This window comes from Podarcis raffonei, chromosome 7, assembly GCF_027172205.1.
Source record: "Podarcis raffonei isolate rPodRaf1 chromosome 7, rPodRaf1.pri, whole genome shotgun sequence".
NCBI lineage: Eukaryota > Metazoa > Chordata > Lepidosauria > Squamata > Lacertidae > Podarcis > Podarcis raffonei.
This window is the reverse complement of record NC_070608.1, coordinates 23,571,244-23,589,197: the sequence shown is the minus strand read 5'-3', so window position 1 is coordinate 23,589,197 and position 17,954 is coordinate 23,571,244. Positions and strand designations below refer to the sequence as shown.

General features: G+C 42.3%; 2 protein-coding genes across 5 annotated transcripts in view; one reads left to right on the top strand and one right to left on the bottom strand.

Annotated features, from left to right (window-relative positions):
- Positions 1-6,116, top strand: part of VPS13B (vacuolar protein sorting 13 homolog B) — a 370,069-nt gene extending 363,953 nt beyond the window's left edge. For all 4 annotated transcript variants that reach the window (XM_053395521.1, XM_053395520.1, XM_053395519.1 and 1 more), the window contains exons 60-62: positions 2,561-2,663; positions 3,285-3,534; positions 3,624-6,116. In XM_053395521.1, the coding sequence (XP_053251496.1) occupies positions 2,561-2,663; positions 3,285-3,534; positions 3,624-3,872 (602 nt within the window). In that variant the 3' untranslated portion in view covers positions 3,873-6,116. The remainder of the gene's footprint in view (positions 1-2,560; positions 2,664-3,284; positions 3,535-3,623) is intronic.
- Positions 6,117-8,531: 2,415 nt separating this feature from the next.
- Positions 8,532-16,409, bottom strand: LOC128417194 (cytochrome c oxidase subunit 6C). The gene is made up of 4 exons (XM_053395554.1): positions 16,282-16,409; positions 9,548-9,675; positions 9,303-9,428; positions 8,532-8,650 (listed from the first exon to the last, which is right to left on the bottom strand). Exons 2-3 carry the CDS (start codon positions 9,659-9,661, stop codon positions 9,309-9,311), a joined length of 234 nt encoding a protein of 77 aa, XP_053251529.1. The 5' UTR covers positions 9,662-9,675; positions 16,282-16,409; the 3' UTR covers positions 8,532-8,650; positions 9,303-9,308.
- Positions 16,410-17,954: the final 1,545 nt, after the last annotated feature.

Genomic DNA, 17,954 nt, shown 5'->3' with positions numbered 1-17,954 from the left:
ACAGGTACAGTTGTTCCATTAATTGCTAAATCAAAAAAATCTAAGGACTTGCAAATACTTTACTTTTTACTCATATAATGTGAAAGTCCCTTTTTCTTTAATGGGCTCAAGGTTTCCCTTCATAAAAGATGAGTCACTGACCACTTACACTGGCAAAGCCCCACTGAAGCTTTTAGATTTCCATTAACTAAATCTATGGACATCATTTTTCGCCCAAAAGGTTGTCGAAAGTCTGACCGCGAAGTCTCTCTGTTAGGCTCTCCAATGCTCTTTCAAACATTTTGAGGTAACAATCATGTCTGTGAAAGACCTAAAATGAAAGGCTCATGGGCTCCATTTATTTGCAAAAAAATAAATTTGTGTTTGTGTCCAGCAGTTATGCCTGTGGAATGGGACTTTCTGGCCCCAAGCACCTCCCTCCTGTGACACCCCCCCCCCCAAAAGCATCTCCTGGAGGATGGGAGACCATCAGGAAAGGCTGGACTGTGACAAAGGGGGGGAGTTGGATGCAACTATTGCCTCTGTGTATTTGTACTTGTCTTTAGACTGCTGGACAATTAGAAGTCTGGTGTACAGATTATTTTCCCATCGTGACCATATAAGCTTGGGATAGCTTGTTTTTAATGAAAACTAAGCCTTTGTGGGATGGGGGGTGGCACAGAAAATAAAAATATAGGTTAGTTCAATTCTTTTGAAACCCACAAGGAAGCAGTACAAAGCTGGGAGATGCTGTGCATAATAGGCTTCCCATGTATTATTTTTAAAATGTTAGCAAGTGGTAAACAACCTAAAATGTCTCTTTGAGCATTCCATCTTGCGCCTGAGGCCTCTTGAGACAGCAGCACCAGGGGTTGGGGGGGCACTGATGACACACAGACCCCCCAGCAATTTGGGACCCAGGGGCTGAGGGGGCGGCCTGGCAGGTACAGAGGGAGAGTCCTTTGGTGGGAGAATTTCATTGTTCTGTATGGGACAATGAGAATAAAGATGTATTGTATTGTATTGTATTGTATTGTATTGTATTGTATTGTATTGTATTGTATTGTATTGTATTGTATTGTATTGTATTTATTGTATTGTATTGTGAGATGCAAACAGTGGCTTAGATCCAGAGAGTTACTTTAAGGGAGGTCCACAAGGTTACAAGCACCCAGTAGGATTCATCCTTCCCTGCTTTTGCAGAGTGGACACACACACACACACACACACACACACACACACACGGTGGCTGCTGTCCAGAAAGCACAAATTCAGAGTTACCTTGGGTGCACAGAGCGAGTTCCTCCCCCCCCTTTTTTTTCTGGATGCTAGCCAGTGTCTGTAACATATTTTACTTTCTATATCCATTGAACAATAGTGCTAGGAGAGGATACACAAGTGGCTTCAGATAATAATCGATGGTACTGCATGGCTGAGGACCCTCATCCCATCTAGACTGCAAACAGGATTATGCCCAATAAAGAGAATGAGAGGACAGGAGACCACACAGAAGTCAACACATGTTCTTTCTTTCTCCACTGCAAACGACATTTTCATTCGCATAACACTGTAAAACCTCAATCAGCTAATTGTTACAACTGGAATGCATCTTTTAAGCATTTCCATAAGCAGTTAAATATTAAACTATACCACCCCCCTTGCCCAACATAACCAGTGCATTACTTAATCTGGGCATTAGTTATCAGTTTTATGAAATGGACTCTTGGGTTGCTTACACCCCAGTGCAAAAATGTCTGCTTTGCCATGGAGTTACTTGACTGGTCCAAGTCATTCCTGCCTCCCCTCCCCAAATGCTTACATCTTAGTGCTCAGTTCTTTGCTGCATCAGGCTTAAGCCTAGCTTCGATCAGCCTTGTAAAACTTTTATTATATCTGTGAAGTTTTTACACCCCGCTAATTCTCCGTCTAATGACCATGCCTTCATTTATAAAAATTTACAAGCCATCAGAAACCGCACATGCCAGGTCACCCCTTAGCTCTGGCAGTTCTGCTCAGAACAAACAGGAAAAGAAGCTGCTCCGCAGAGCTCTCCTTGGCACAATGAAGCACTCCTCATATTTTGGATGCCCCAGGAGAACCCATAAACATTTGGGATCCATGTTTAACAGCTGGATTAAGTAACCTCTATTGAAATGCAGTATCTATGGCAAGCTTGCCTTCTAATGTTTACTAATCATGACATATACATGGAAGAATCTGAATATGAAGCAAGAAAGTTAACAGTGGCCTTGACTTTTTATGCATACATTGTTAAATGACGTTTTCAGTCCCATTCTGGACTGATGGCTCTCAAGAGCATTATGTTTCCCCTAATTGCTCGTATGTGACTGACATTCTGTCTTTTGTTTATTTCTAGCTAATGCTAAAATCCACCAGGGTTAAGTGCACGATTATTGTATTCTAATGTTGAATGAATTATCTCCGCTAGAGTGTCCAAAGATGTGACATCACTTTGGATCTGCACTGTTTTATGGACTACTCTAAGAAGATGACATCACTACAACATGTTCCTGTTTTCCAAAAAAACAACTAGTAAAAATCTTAACTTCTCTTACCACAGGTATTTTGCATGGAGCTGGACTTTCTCAGCATCCCAAACAACGTTATCCTCCAAGCGATCAACATGCTGAGCAGGCACCAAACAGCCACGTCAAATACGTCTGGTAAAATTATTGAGACACTTGCTCATTTTTCTGTCCACATTGTTGATTAATAGATTTTGGCCCGTGGTCAAGTTAACAGGCTATTGGCCTAGGAAGAGGTTGAGTTACAACAGTTTATTTAGGAACGCTAAGCAGAGTTACTGCACAGAGGCCCATTTTGCAAATGATAAGCGGTTGATCTCCTTTGAGCTTTGTAACTCCGATGCTACTCTGTGTTTGTTTATCTAAGCTTTTACTTAGTTGCCTTTGCAGTGGACCCAAGTTCTGCACATTTCCAGAAATAGCTGCTGGTTTCTTTCTGCTCTGTGTTTGGTTCCAGCTTCTTGGGGTGGATTCTCCACGGGGAAAAGAAATGAGTTGGAAAAAGAGAATGCAATTATGAGCATCGATTAGGTCAGCTTTGCTGCAGATGATTAAGGAGTTTTGATAATGTTACAAAATAAGCATGACATCCTTTTGATTTAAAACTGAAATGGGATTTGCAAAAACTGGTGCTTAGTATCCTTCCAGCTTGCTGTGATTCTTTTTATATATTTTTTAATGGCAGCTTCACTGAGAAACGATGCAATTGACCGTATCCTTTGAGCACAAGTTCCTAATCTTGAATTATTCTTTTAACAGGAAAATGCTTCAGTCTCTGGGGAGGCCAGAGGCCCACATGGCCTTGGATGTGGTAATTGTGAGTGGATCAGGCCAAGAACATGAAGGATGTTTGCTGCTTACCTCAGAGGTGCTGTTTGTGGTTAGTGTCAGTGAAGACACACAGCAACAGGCATTTCCAGTGACAGAAATCGAATGTCTACAAGACAGCGAACAAAGCAACCTGCTGAAGGTGCAACTCAAGCAGCAAAGAGTCCCTTCTGATTTGGAGGTAAAGCTTCCTAAACGATTTGTAGCCTTTATTTAAATTTGCAGCATGAGTGCTGTACATTTCAATAAATCTGCGTTGTCTCATTTCAGGCAGATGGAGTAAGAGAGAGATTGTCTGAACAGCAGTACAACAGACTTTTGGACTACATCACAAAATCATCCTATCACTTTGTTCCCAGCACTTTATCTGCGCAAACTACAGCACAAGTGGTAGCTGCCGAACCCATTCCTACAACAGTTAAGACTTACCAGTACCTTGTTGATCCTGTTTTTGCCCAAGTATTCATCAGTAAATTTACTATGGTAAAAAATAAAGCCTTGAGAAAGGGGTTTAATTGAGAACACCCAGTGGCAAGACTTGTTTTCAATTTTTAAAGTAACATCTATGCAGTTGCCTAATGTGAACTTTTAATTTCACATTGTGTCAAACACATGTGTTTAAACTTTGTGGGTTGGTGTAGTAAAGTAGCACTTAAAAAACAAACAAACCCACAATAGTCTTATTTTTTGCCCAGCCTATATGAAATGTGCTGATTCTCGATCTCTGTGCATGAGTTCAGGAAATATTAGTGATGCAAACCTTGTTATAAGCTAAGCTGTCTAGTAAAGGGAAATGTAGCAGCCCTATAGAATGACAGTGAACACGTTCAGTCCATTCTTTCAACTGGAAATCAGACAGGCAAGGGTAAGCAAAACTCTGCATGTTGCAGTGTTCTTGTCCCAGAAAGAATATCCGTGTTCTCTGTGTCCTATTTTAGGGTCTGCCAGTTTCTATTATAAGCAGAGTTTATAACTCAGCTGTAAAAACTAGCTCAGGGCTGAAACTTTTACCCTAAGTTTTCCATCCAATAGCAAAACATTTCCTCCCACTCCAACTGAAAGCATTGAAGTGGCTGTTTTAAGTTACTAGTGACAGCTGGATTTTAGCACTGCTCTATCCTTATAATAGCCTTCTTTATTTGACTGAAATTCTGCAGGACTTTAGTCCTTAATATAAACTAGTGCCTTTGTGTAGTTTGGAGAGCAAAATGGTAACTATGGCATTAATTTATTTTTGAAACTTCCTGTCTGTAGTAATCTTATTCCCCAGTCAGATTTTTCTTAAGACTTTTGAATGTATATGATGTTGCGGATTATTGGGCAATACATAATTATGCAAGGTACGTCATCTCTTATTATTGTGGGACCAGTAATATGCATCGTATCAATTTTAGGAGTGGTGTTCAGTCAAGTGTATCAAAAAAAACCTAGACAAAACTCAGTCTCCAATCCAAGCTGCATTACTCAGAGGTCAGTCCCACTGTAAGTAGTATGATTTACTGCCAAGGATATTGTTTAGGGTTCTTCTGTCAGTCTTGTTACACATTTCAACATAAATGCTAATTGTATGCATTAACTAATCCTGAGGCCTATATCTGTGCTCTTCAAAGAGTTTATGTAATTTGAATATTTTGTTCTTGGTCTCAAACTTACCTATCCAATATTTAAAGGTTAAGAAATTGAGATTTAAAACTAACAAATGTTAGTTTTACTATAGCTCTGTGGATACAATTTAATGAAGACAGATGAATCTTGTACTAAAACGATCTGGGAACTGAACAATCTGGAAGCAAATAGATCACTCCTTTCAACATCTTTGTCACCACTTTCTACACTGAAAAACTCACTTTAATTGGGAAGGACTTGTTAAACCATAAAACTAAATTCCAGTAGTTTGGGGTTGTGCTCCTAATGCTGTCCCTACTGTGTTTGAGAAGTCACATTTCCCACCCCTTCCAATACAAAGACAAATATGTTACTGAGTACTTGAAGCCTTATCTAAACCACTGCATAGAGAACAAATAAAATTATGACTGATGGGACTCAATCCCATATTGGGGCTATGAGTCACATCACATTTACATTTACATTTAGTCTGATTTGATGGCTTCTCACACCCTTAAAGGAGCTCCCATTTTGATTGTCTGTGGAGTTCTCCTTGCACATTTAGGATTTTAGTGTTTTGAATGAGTTTTGTTATAGGCAATTCAAATTCTGTTTTCTTCTTTTATTTTAGAAAAATCACTGTTGCCATAAGAGCTATTATATTTGTGGATTGCAATGGGATCAGCAGTCTTAGGTTTGAGAAAATCTATTTAATGTGGGTTCTTAGCTATTATCTGTTTCTGCTTCAAAACTTTTGTTCCAAATGATACTCCTGGCTCAAACTCTCAGGGCAAGAACTCAACATTATTCTGTGGAGATTCTTCCTATACTTCAAAACTATGCCCAAGACAGGAACTGAAATGAAACCAAGTCATTACTGTAATAATGATCTATTTTTGTTGTTATTGACATCTCCTTTGCATTCTTGGTACAAACTATAAGAACATTTTGATTTTAATGCTTCTCTTGTAACCCACTTTGCTATGAGTTACTTCTGGAAGCCATTTTTCTTATTTATTGATCACGATGAGTGTGAAGTGAACACAGCCATTGTTAACATCTCATATGTTGACTTGTCAAACTGGTCATTGTTTACCTTTGAAAATGTATACATTTTATTCTTGAATCTTTTATGGGAAATAAAGAGTTATATTGCCAGTGTTGCATGCTGACTGCATATATTAGAACAAATTTATTCAAGGAAAACAATTTTTGTGACCCACACACAGATAGCTGAGGCAGGCAGGCAAGCCACCATATTGGTTTACAGGACTTTTTACGACTCATCTTTGAGTGAACTGAACTATTCAAATATCATTTTAGCACCTTCCCTCCAAAAACACCTTCCCTGCTGTCGCCCAATTCCTGCAGACACAAAGGAATGGTGGGAGGCACCAACAGGGCAACCTCTCAAGGGAAGATGGCTGGGAGGCAGTGTCAGAAGCTGAAAAGGTAACAGAGTTTAGTGAGCAGGAAGAGGCTGTGGCAGAGATAAGTCTAGAAGCAGAATCAGGAGAAAGGAGAGGCAGAGATGAGTGAAGAAGTCATACTGTCACCCCCTCCTGCTGCAACAAGCTCCCCTCCTCACTGGGCTCCCAGGATCAGAAACCTGGGAGAGGAGGAGACTTAAGTCAGCTGTGGACTTTCAGTCTGTACAACTGCCTCATAGAGGCAAGACCTACTGAGAAGGCTCATTAAACCTGGTGCTCCTGAGCAGGCCTTATTTCTTCTAATAAAGAGTTAACTTCACTAACAGTGACTTACTGCTAGCTGGCTCACTGACACACGCAGTCCTTGCTTACGATGACAGCATAATTTTGCTGCAGCTACACTACTTATATCAAGAAGCTGCTTTAAATGAATAGTGCCTTTCCATGGTCCCTGCACAACCCTGAAGCAAAACACAACTTTTATAGGAATTTTCCAAAATCTATCTACGCTGCCCCAAATGTTCAGTGAAGCGACAAATTAATCCCCATAGTTCTGCAAGCATTTTGGTCCATCCTCTGTAGACCAGTTTAAAGTAGTACCTCATATGCTCTCACTGATGGCAAAACTACTCTTTAGAATAGAGTTTCATTAGTTTTAATGGTTTCAACCTAGTCCTGCAGTTTATCTATATGAATAACACAATCACCCATCAAAAGGTTGCTGCTTGTGATCTTTTGAGCTGGCTATAAAATCTTCACATAAAGTAGGATGCCAAATTAAGCCATCTGTATTGTATTTTCAAGCTTGTAAATTCAAATCCCGATAGCAAAACATCTACTTCAAATGGACCATTAACATCAACACTTTGTATATATACACATTCTCCAAAACCATTCACTCTAGTAAGCTACTTAGTAACTTCTTCGTTGATTCAAAACACAAAGTTGCAGTAACAAGGGACTTTCAGACTTTCCAGGCACTAGACTCTTGCCTTAAATTAGGGAATACATTTTTACTGGCATTTTTACATCAGTATTTGGAAGACCTCTAATGGACAAACTCACTCACACACTGTTCCATTAAACATCAGCTGGAGAGCTGTGTACCGCTGGAAGCAACACTATAGGATACTAGCGGACAAAGTTCAAGAGTGTGCAACGAGCAAGAATGCAAGACCTAAGGAAAGCTAAATGATCATTAAGCCAGTCACGATGAGATGTTTTAAGGACTTACTGGGAATATCTGAAAATACAATTACAGAAGTTGGCTGCTAGTTGTACAAACTAGACAGATATTAGGGGGAACATAAAGGCTGGCATGCCTCTGAAAACAGATGTCAAGCCTGCACAATACAGATACTGCTATGTCTGCAAATGTGCATCCTTATCCACAACTAATCACACAACTACATATATCCTCCCTTATCATAAGGCAAATTGTTAACTGATCTTTGCTGAAGCATGTTCTAGTACCCATTGGGTATTTAATCAGCTTTTTTAGAGGCAGATGTGCCCATTATGGACCTAGCAATCATCCAACACAGCCCAGCCTAGACCTCTCTTCCTGCCTGGCTCCTTTAGAGCAGTGGTGGCCAAACTTGACCCTCCACTGTTTTTGGACTACAACTCCCATTATCCCTAGCTAACAGGACCAGTGAGTGGCCAGGGATGATGGGAACTGTAGTCCCCAAACAGCTGGAGGGCCAAGTTTGGCCACCACTGCTTTAGAGCAACAATGACCTGCAGCCCTATAAAGTTGCAGAACTACAGCTCCTATCTTCCTATCAACGATGCTGGCTGAAGTCCAACATCTGGAAGGCCGCATACTCCCCACACCTTAGAGAGACAAGTGTTAATAAACAAAAGACCAAGATAAACCAGATAGAAGGCTTTTGTTCTCAATCTCCCTACCCAGTTTCAGTGAAAGGAAGATGTAATTAATCAAACATAGAATCCAGCAGATTTTTCCTCTCATTCATCAATCATTCTCCAAAAGCTTTCTAAGAAAACTTGAAATGATGACGGGCAGCTAGTACCTCAACAATAGTACATAAGGGGGGGGGGGAAACAATAGTACATAAGCATTCTGGAACAGATATTACTACCTCCTCGCTATCCAGTTTGAAATAAGTCCAAACATCACTTAACTGAAGTACTTAATTTAATGATCAACATTACAGCATGATCAACACCAAAGTGGATCACAAGGAATAGTTCACTGAAACAGTGATGTTCAGTTGTCAGGTATCCGGAGAGGAGAGTCTGAAAAGGAAGAAACAACAAGTTATAAAATGAATCTGTTTTTAATCTCAAGGCCACTTATGCAAAGGTTTTTGTCTAAAATGAGCAACAGGATGCTTTCACCTATATATTTACGCCCCATGAAAACCAGTATTGTGTAATAGATATAGGAGTTTACAGACCAAGTTGGACAAACCAATGTGAACAGAGACAAACGCGTAATACACATATGCAGATAAACACCTCACTGCAGGCATGGTTAACAGTTCTACCACTAGGGGGCTTTGAATAAAACAGGTTTTGAAAAGTGGGTAGGAAGGCAAAAGCAGCAATACAGCATAGGTATTCCAGAAAAAGAGGTCAAATATTTAAAAAAGTAAGGGGGCTAGGCCAAGGGACAGGGAAAGATAGCAGGCCCCATCATGGGGACTGAAAAGACAATATATAAATGTTTCTATAAATAAATAGGTTCAGATGAGTAAGTCTTTAGTAGAGATGCAATCAAACACAAAAGCTAAAAAGTAGAACATTGCAGGGCTATCAATTGATAATACTGTAAGTACATAAGATGGGTCTGGTGGATACAGAGCTAAGACAAAACATCCACCATACCTAGTCAAAAAGTAATATTCTTCTGCCAAGGTTAGACAACGGAAAGTTTTCAGATACCTACTCATGATCATTTGGGTGGTGCACTTTCAAACACCCCAGCTTTTCTCATGGCCTCAAACTCCTTCATGGCATCATAGGTTTTATAGAACTCAGCATATGCTCTTTTCCTTGGTTCAGCCACACCAAACTAAAGAGAAAGAGATAAGACCGCAAGTTATTACTGGAAAAAGTTGCATCCTCTCACTAAGACAGTCTTAATAAAAGAACTAACTCACAAACTGACTTCTTAATGCACCACATTCTGACCTTGTATCCAGCTGCACATCCCATCGAAAAAAGGAAAGCCACTACAATGTGTTTTCTTAGACGACTGGCCAGGAGGCCTCTCATTTGGGGCTTGGGCAGCAAAGCAGCAGACATGGTGATGTTTTCTCCTAAAAAAGGCAAATCAAAGAAAATTTAGCAAGGGCGTGCTGTCACAAAAGCATCTCTACGACCAACAGTGAAAAGCATCAGCAGCAAAGATGTGGTTATTCAAATCTCTAAACCCTATGCAGCTGAGCCAAGCTTCATAGGCAAGGAAGTCACTTATATAGCTCCCCAAATTACTCAGAAATTCCTGTTTCTTAGATTTTCAATAAATATCTAATGAGGCATGCATAGAAGTTCTACAACCTTTATCACTTCAATAATATGTCTTACTTGTAGACTTAATTTTAGCCTTACACTTTTGGATGCAAGGCATCATTTGCCCACACAATAGGAAGAAATGGGTGTGTGGGGCAGGGGGAAGACCAAGGGCGATTAAGCAGCCTTTTTTATTTATTTATAGGATTTATAACCCTTTTCAGTCAAAAAGACTCCCAGAGTGGCTTACATACAGTCAGTTAAAAAACACAATATACAAGGGGAAAGGGACAGTGACAAAAGGAACTCAAACTCAGGCACCAATTATTAAACATTTGTTGTTATAGTGACCACTAGGCTGCATTCGGGTAGGAGGTGCCTGATGGAGCTAAGCTTTTGACCAAACTGATGGAACAAACTGCGCTTCCTATCTCTCCCCCAGAGGCAGTCTGATGGAGTGTCTTCCCACGTAAGTAACAGTTGAGAGAGGCAGCCTAACAGAGCTGGCCAATCACAGCAGAGCTTATGGGAGTGCTCTGCTTCCCATCTCTCCCACTAATAGAATGGCTGCTTCCAAATGACAGTTGAGGGAAGAGGCCTGATGGAGCTGGCTATATACAAGGTATCCCAGTTATGGTTCATAGAGGACAAAAAGTTACCGTGTCTGCCCTGTTCAACCATCATTTTGCATCTGGTTCCACCCCCAAAGACATTACACATACCTTGGTTTTCAAACAGCTTAGTTCTTGAACATTTTGGCTCCCAAATGCTGCAAACCCGGAAGTGACTGTTCCGGTTTGTGAACTATTTTTGGAAGCTGAACAGCTTCCAATTGACTACAGGAGCTTCCTGGAGTTTCCTGGTTTTCAAACATTTTGGAAGTCAAACAGACTTCCAGAACAGATTCCGTTTGACTTCCAAGGTACGACTGTATTTTATGCTCTGTTGCTAAAGGTGCCTTCAGTATTCTAATTCTGGACACATTTTCTTACAATATTGTACATGCTGTGTCATATGGAAACATAACACCTGAGAGCAGCACTCGAAATTAACCACTCGCCAGCTGTTTTCTGTGACACAGGAGCACCACCTAGTGACCAAGTTTAGAATTCCAGTCACATAGTTTGTGACCGGCTGTGCGGGAGAACCACAGCATCAGTTTTCCCTTTCTGCCTGACCCCAGGAAGCCTTTTGATGTGCTAAAAGGTTGTGGTTTGCAAACAAACAGATAAGCAATTGGGGGGAGGGGGAGCAGCAGGAGAGATCCAGCTGTTTTGCCTCTGGTCACAGAAAAACAGATAAATTGGTGCAAATTCTATAAATTAGAATCTTTTAGAAACGGAAGTGGGGCCCATTTGTATGAACTTTTAAGTGCAAGTGATGCCAGTAAATCCTAGTTATCAATATGGAACGGTTATCTCTTTTTTTTCTTTTTAAGTGCAAACATTCCCCACAGACTTCCTCTCATCCACACTCAGTTCATACACTACAGCTGCAATGGTAATTTGGGATGGGGGCAAACCAACAAAGAAACTACAGTGGTGCCTCGCAAGACGAAATTAATTCGTTCCGCGAGTCTTTTCGTCTTGCGCGGTTTTTCGTCTTGCGAAGCACGGTCCGTCACAACTGCACCTCTTCAAGCAGCTTTAAGAAAAAAGGAAACAAACTCGCAAGACGTTTTCGTCTTGCGAAGCAAGCCCATAGGGAAAATCGTCTTGCGAAGCAACTCAAAAACCGAAAAACTCTTTCGTCTTGCGAGTTTTTCGTCTTCCGAGGCATTCGTCTTGCGAGGTACCACTGTAATGGTCTTGAAAGAGTGGAGCATCACCTACTTTTTAAAGATTTGCATGAGTGCTCCTGTACCATTTACAGGGAAGTGCTTTACAGAAATTAAAACATTAGAACTTTGAAAATAATCACATTACATGATGTCAGCGCTGCCCAAGGTCCCAGCTCACACAAGACCAACGCTGCTTCTTGCTCAAGTTTAAAAGTCTTTATTGAAGTTCAGTTTCATTTCCAGACGCGCAGCGCGCAACGCTACGTCTATCCATCAGACCGTAGAAGTCCCATCTGAATCTCCTCCCCCCTGACACCAGCTTAAGATTCTAGCCTTACTCCACCTCTTCCTCTGTTCCTTCTTTCTCTGGGTCCTTCTGCTAGTCGGAGTCTCAGCCCTCCTAGATTCCTCTGACGCTGATTCTGCTGACTCTTCTCCCCCCCCTCCTTCTGGCTTTAGGACCTGGCTCCCAATCCGGGTTTTCTGCTGTCCCGCGCTCCTCCACATTTGAACTTGGCGCGCGCGCGCAGCCTCCCACTTTCCTTCTGACCGTTACACTTGTGTCACTGCTCCCCCTTTCGGGGAGGCTAGCTGGACCTGGCCTTCCCTCCGTCTCCCCACTCCCCGATGGAGGAGAAGCTGGTCCTGACTCACGTGACTCTTCCCCCCCACTGTGCTCTGGTGGGGGAACTGGCCCTACTCCTCCGCTACTCCTTTGGGACTCCCCTCTGGTTCCTTGTTTATGGATCGTCCCCCCTGGGACTCGCCTCGCCCTTACCATAGGCGCCCCCTCCTGGGAATCTTCTGATTCGCTGGAGAAGCTCATGGAATCTCTCGGTCCACTGTCATATTCCCCTACGCTCCCCTCTGATTCCTCTCCTCCGCTCTCTATTTGCTCTCTCCCCTGCTCTTCTGCTCCTGAGCCTCTGACACATGAGCACGAATGGAGAAAATGTCCCTCACTGGTAGCTCCATCTATCACAGAAACTGTGGCTTTGCAAACTGAAAAATAGAGTTTCAACCCAGTGAGAGCAAGTGTGTGTAGTAGATTGTCTGTAGGACCAGGACCTGGGAGAGCTGGGTTCAAATCCCCACACTATGTTACTGTCCTATACTTGTCTAAACTTAAGTCTCAGTGTTAACCTATGTATGACTTGTTTTGCTGTGTCTGGTTATAACCCTCCAAACACCACAAATTACAAAAAAGACCAAATAAATTCTCTATGAAAAAATAAATAGAAAGTGCTGTTGCATTGAGGGAAAGGGTGATTAGCCATTGTTTTTGCACCTGTAACCCAGGTTCCACAAGCCGTGTAGGCAGTTTCTAACACTGCTAGGAGTGATGCGCCAACGCGAGGAGCAGGTGCATAGAAAATGCAGTCACACCTCAGAGCTGCCAACTCTGAATAATGTAAACCTAATGTCTTGGATGCTAACAAAGAGCTCTTTCCTCTCCTACTTTTGGGGCCCATGCAAGTAATTTCGTTGTCCCTGAGAGGGGGCAATGACAATAAAGATATTTCTATTCTCTATTCTATTCTAAGTTTCTTTTGCCAGTCTTGACTTTTCTACTTGACTCACTCATGGTTCACAGTGGATCAATATTCCACTGATAATAGCTTTCCTCTGAGTAGATGAAAGGAATGTTTGCAAACATTTCATAGCATCACAGCAGCTTAGTCAATGACAGTCTACAGATGAGTTTGGCTTCAGCCAATCAGATACAAAACTATTCAGTGGGCTATATCCGTAAATATGGAACCTGATGAGCTCTACATTTAAGTAAGCAAACAAAACCTCTTCCAACACCTCCAATTCACATAATATTTACTTATTTTTATCCACACATCTTTGCCCAATAAATAAGATTCTCAATGGTTGAAAGAACTTAGACATGCCCCATTGGTCTTTGGGAACTGAGCACCAACCCAGCCTCCAACAAGAACCCATGTAAAACACAATCAGGTTTTTGCCAAGTTCTTTCAGCTACTACAGATCAGCTTACCTCAATGAAGCTAGCTATGTTTAAAGACTCCTCCATGCCAGAGATATCAAGCTGGATCATCTGCAGGTCTTTGCATTTGATAACAATGGTGCCAACAAAACATTTTTCAATGGAAAAACCATTGAAAACCTTTACCCTATGCCCTGCCAGGCTTATGCTGGCAGGGTGGGAGAATGGTCCATTTTCTGTTTTAACTTTTTTCCTTTTATGCTTAAGTTTCCACTCCCATTAAAAACAGTGGTAGGGAAAGCAGAGGGAGAGATTTAGTCACACTCAAAAGCATCTCTAAGTTTCTCGCTGGGCTGCAGATTGAAGCCACTTGCTGGAATGCCCCATTTTAGCTCTTCTGATGTCACAGCTTTGACAATAGTTGGGCCAGGACTTTGGAAGAGCCAAAGGTGGCTGGGAGGCAAACTCCAACTTCTGACATCAGAGGAATAGATCTGATGTATCTGACGCCCTCACATAAAACTGCATCCTAACTATCACATGATCATATAATTACATTACACAATTGTGCCCTAGAAGAGTTGGTCATGGAACCGACCAATCCTTGACCTGGTGCAAGATGTTAACTGTTGTCTAACCAATTGGGAGCAGTGGCCATAGTACCATTAAATTAAATATACATGGATATGGCCAACAAAATCCAACATGGCCACATCAGACTTCAACAGAGGAAACTTCCCAAAAATGAGAGGTGTGGTAAAAAGGAAGTTGAAAGGCAGACTCAAGGTCAAACCACTTCAACATGCTTGAAAGTTAAAATTACTTAAATATGACTGTAGCAGAAGGGTGGCTAGAGAGGCAGGTGATACCTTGGATGACAACTGAGCCAAAGGTATGCTAAAGGAGATTGCAGAGAAGTGGAATGTCTTCACAGCAGAAGTTATAGGCCAGATCTCTGTTCCTCAGGTAACTTTTGCAGGAAGGAAGTATGAGGAACTGAGGCATATAGTAGTGATGAGGGATGAAGTTCTAGGCCTAATAATAATAATACAAAAACTGACTAATAACCAGGTCTGGATAGCATCAACCTGAGAGCTCTCAAAGGTGAGAAGCAGTTGCAGCCTTGGTGGCTTTTTAGTTTAGAGAAAATGTGCATGAGAGGTGGTATGACTAATGAAAACAGTGGATAGAGAAAGGCTTCTGTCTCTCATAACACAAAAAATCATGGATATTCAATGAGGCTGAATGGAGGATTCAGGGCAGATAAAGGGAAGTGCTTCACACAGCACACAGTAAAACTGTAGAATTCGCTCCCACAGGAGGTAGTGATGGCCATCAACTTGGATGGATTTAAATGAGGATAGGGAAGTTCGTAGAGGCAAGGGCTCTCAGGAAACTGCAGGATGAGAGTGCTTCTCATAGGCATCATGTTGGTCACACTGAGAATGGGATACTGAAATAGGCCAGTGGCCTGATCCAGAAGGCTCTTAAGTGCAATTTTAACCTGCTCTTCCTGTTTCATTCAATGTGGTGTACATGGTCCCACTCCCCTTTATCCTCAATGTTCACCCTAGGAAATAAGTTGGGCTAACTTAAAAAGACTGGCCAGGCCCAAGGTCACCCAGTAAATTTTGTGGCTCAGGATGGAACTAAAGTCAAGTCTCCCAACGCTATCTACCACACTGTATGGACAATTTATATACTCAGTTTTACGCACAAGCCTAAAAAACGGAGGGCCCTGACAAACTACCAGTTAGCTACTCAAAGTTTAGTTTCATGCTTTTGGGAACCAGCACAGCTCAACACAATTCTTTTCCATTCACAATTTTGTTAAAGGGATTTGCAACCGCAAGTGCCCACATTCCAGCAGACGACGACTAAGAATTTACTCCTACAGCTTTCAGCATTTTCCTAGGCTACAGAATTGTGAGGGTGTCAAACATACATACACACACACACACACACACACACACACACACACAATGAAGGCCTGCAGCCTCCTCGTTTTTAAAAATGTAACACTGTCTCTCCATGCACACACATGCTGCACACATGTATGGAGAAGGGAACAAAAGCGACGAGGAGCCGATTTCTCGCCTTGGGCCCCCTAAGCGCAAGTGTGTTCAGGCGAGAAATTATTAAAAGTCCTCGAAGGCCTTCAGAGGCTCCGCCCCGCCTGGGCGTCTGGTAGCCAAGCAGCTCGCCTTCCGTGCACCTGAGGAGCCTAATTTCGAGCAGTTCACCACTGACACGACTCCAGCACGTCCTTTGCAAGGAAGTGGGAGGGCGGCGAACAACTCCTGTCCGGGCCAGGGGCAGCTTCCTTGCCCGGTGGCGGGCGGGCGCAGCTGCCCTCACAAGCACCTCACGTTGGCGCCATTGCGACGGGACGGGCCCCTCCCAAGGCAACAAGGCCGAGGAGAGAGGAGACGGGCCTGGCCGCAGGGTAGCCAAGGACCAAGGCCCAGACCTCCCCCTCAGGCGCTTCTTCGTCCTTTTTCCTCCTCCGAATCCAAGCCAGCCGAGTCCTCCGCCCCCGCCCCCGCCCCCGCCCCCACCAACGGCCCAACGGTCGCACCAGGAACGCGCCGCTCTCTGGAACGCGCGGGAGGAGGAGGGGGAGGGCCGAGGGAACAGGCACGGGCGGGCCCACCAACCAATCCCCTGCAAATCACTCACGTCTCACGGAAAGCGCTGGAACCGCAAGGTCCTCCTCGCACACGCAAGTATCCTGTGCTGTCCTTCCTCGTTCACCTTCCGAACCGCAGCTCCCGCCTGCGCACGCGCGTTGCGATCGACGGCTACGGGAAGGAGCTCGGGTCAAATTTAATAGGGCGCGGAACGCGCGGAGGTTTCTCCTCCCGCAGTCTGATTCTGCGTGTTTATATTTGACTTTCTTCAGTAATGTTTTGTTCTGGGTTGTTTTATTTGATTTTTTAATGTGTTGTAAACCAGGTTGAGATTAAAAATAAAAATTAAGGCATAGAAATGAAATGAATAATAATCACAGAATCGTAGAATTGCGGCGCTGGAAGGGATTCCCCAGGCTCATCTATTCCAACCCCCAGCCTTCTGGTAATAGCCGCACACACTGACCCAGAAAGGTTTGGGCTAGCAACTCTTCCATCATGTTTGTTATAATAGCCTTGCTTCATATTAAATCGAAAAATAAATCTAGCTGTGAATGTGTCACAATCAAAATCAGATTTCTTCTTCTTACTGTCTGAGGCCAACTCTTGCCTTAGGACCAACAGACGTCAGGCCCAAGACAGTATACCACCATTATGAATCTGGGACGTTAAAGTGGCCATTAAATAAAATTATCAAAATTGTATCAAAGTTAGAGACATATCTGTTAAGATTTGTTGATTCAACACCACAAATACTATGCAGTAATACAGTTCTAGTAACAGCACACTACAAATCTGCCATCTCACATTTGTGTGATTCTTCTTATTTTCCAGTGATACCAATTAATTTTTCTATTACTAAACTTGTGTGCTATATCCACAACATTTTTGGGTCACTTCTAGACTAATAGTATATTGCGCAAACCTCCTGATTTGTTTACACAACATTTGTGCAGAGGTTATACGATATGGCCATCACATGGTTGTTATCCTCTTATTTTTTAACTGCATAAAGTTCATTTTCTTCCTTTTTTTCCTTTTTCTTGGAAGCAATTGCACGAAAGCACTATTTAGCTGTTCCCATTTATTGCAGGCTGCCCACTTTGTGGTAGGTTATGAAGATGCACTCTTTATTGTGCATACAGCATGTACCTGGATGTGCAAAAGTGAGACAGTCTGAAAGCACCCCTGGTGCCATGGTTCAGTTTTAAGATTTAGATAACTCTTATCTAAATCTAGACAAGGTTCCAATTTACAAACCTCCAGTGAATCAAGCTTTTTAAAGCTTAGACTATACTTGGCATCAGTGTTTTCATTGCAAAATGGCCTGTTTCTACTTTATTGTTTCGTTAGAAAAGAATCTAATTAAGAAATAGGGGGGCTCATGTTTCTTCTGCGTTGACATGTTTGAGCTTAGTGATTAACAGAACTGGCAATAGATAGCAGCGTAAACAATCCCACTTAAACGTATTTTGATTAAATGAATTTGGTGCATATTTTCGCAAAGCACATTTGGCCATGTTCAGCATGGTACGCTCTGTATACATAATGGAAAAAATTGTGGCGGCCTCCAATTCCCACCCCCAAGCAGAAGGTATGCAATTGCTACAATTCATAGCCTCCCATCCCGGTATTAATTAGCTTGTCTCACCAACCCGAGCTGTAATATATATAAATGAAATTCTAGAAAGGCATCGGCAAGAACAAGATGTTGAAGCCAAA

What these genes read in the sequence shown, in the direction of transcription:
- LOC128417194 (XM_053395554.1), bottom strand. Translation starts at nt 9,661, where the DNA reads ATGTCTGCTGCTTTGCTGCCCAAGCCCCAAATGAGAGGCCTCCTGGCC. An exon ending in GATGTGCAGCTGGATACAAG is followed by an intron (nt 9,429 to 9,547) that starts GTCAGAATGTGG and finishes CTTTCTCTTTAG; the next exon opens with TTTGGTGTGGCTGAACCAAG.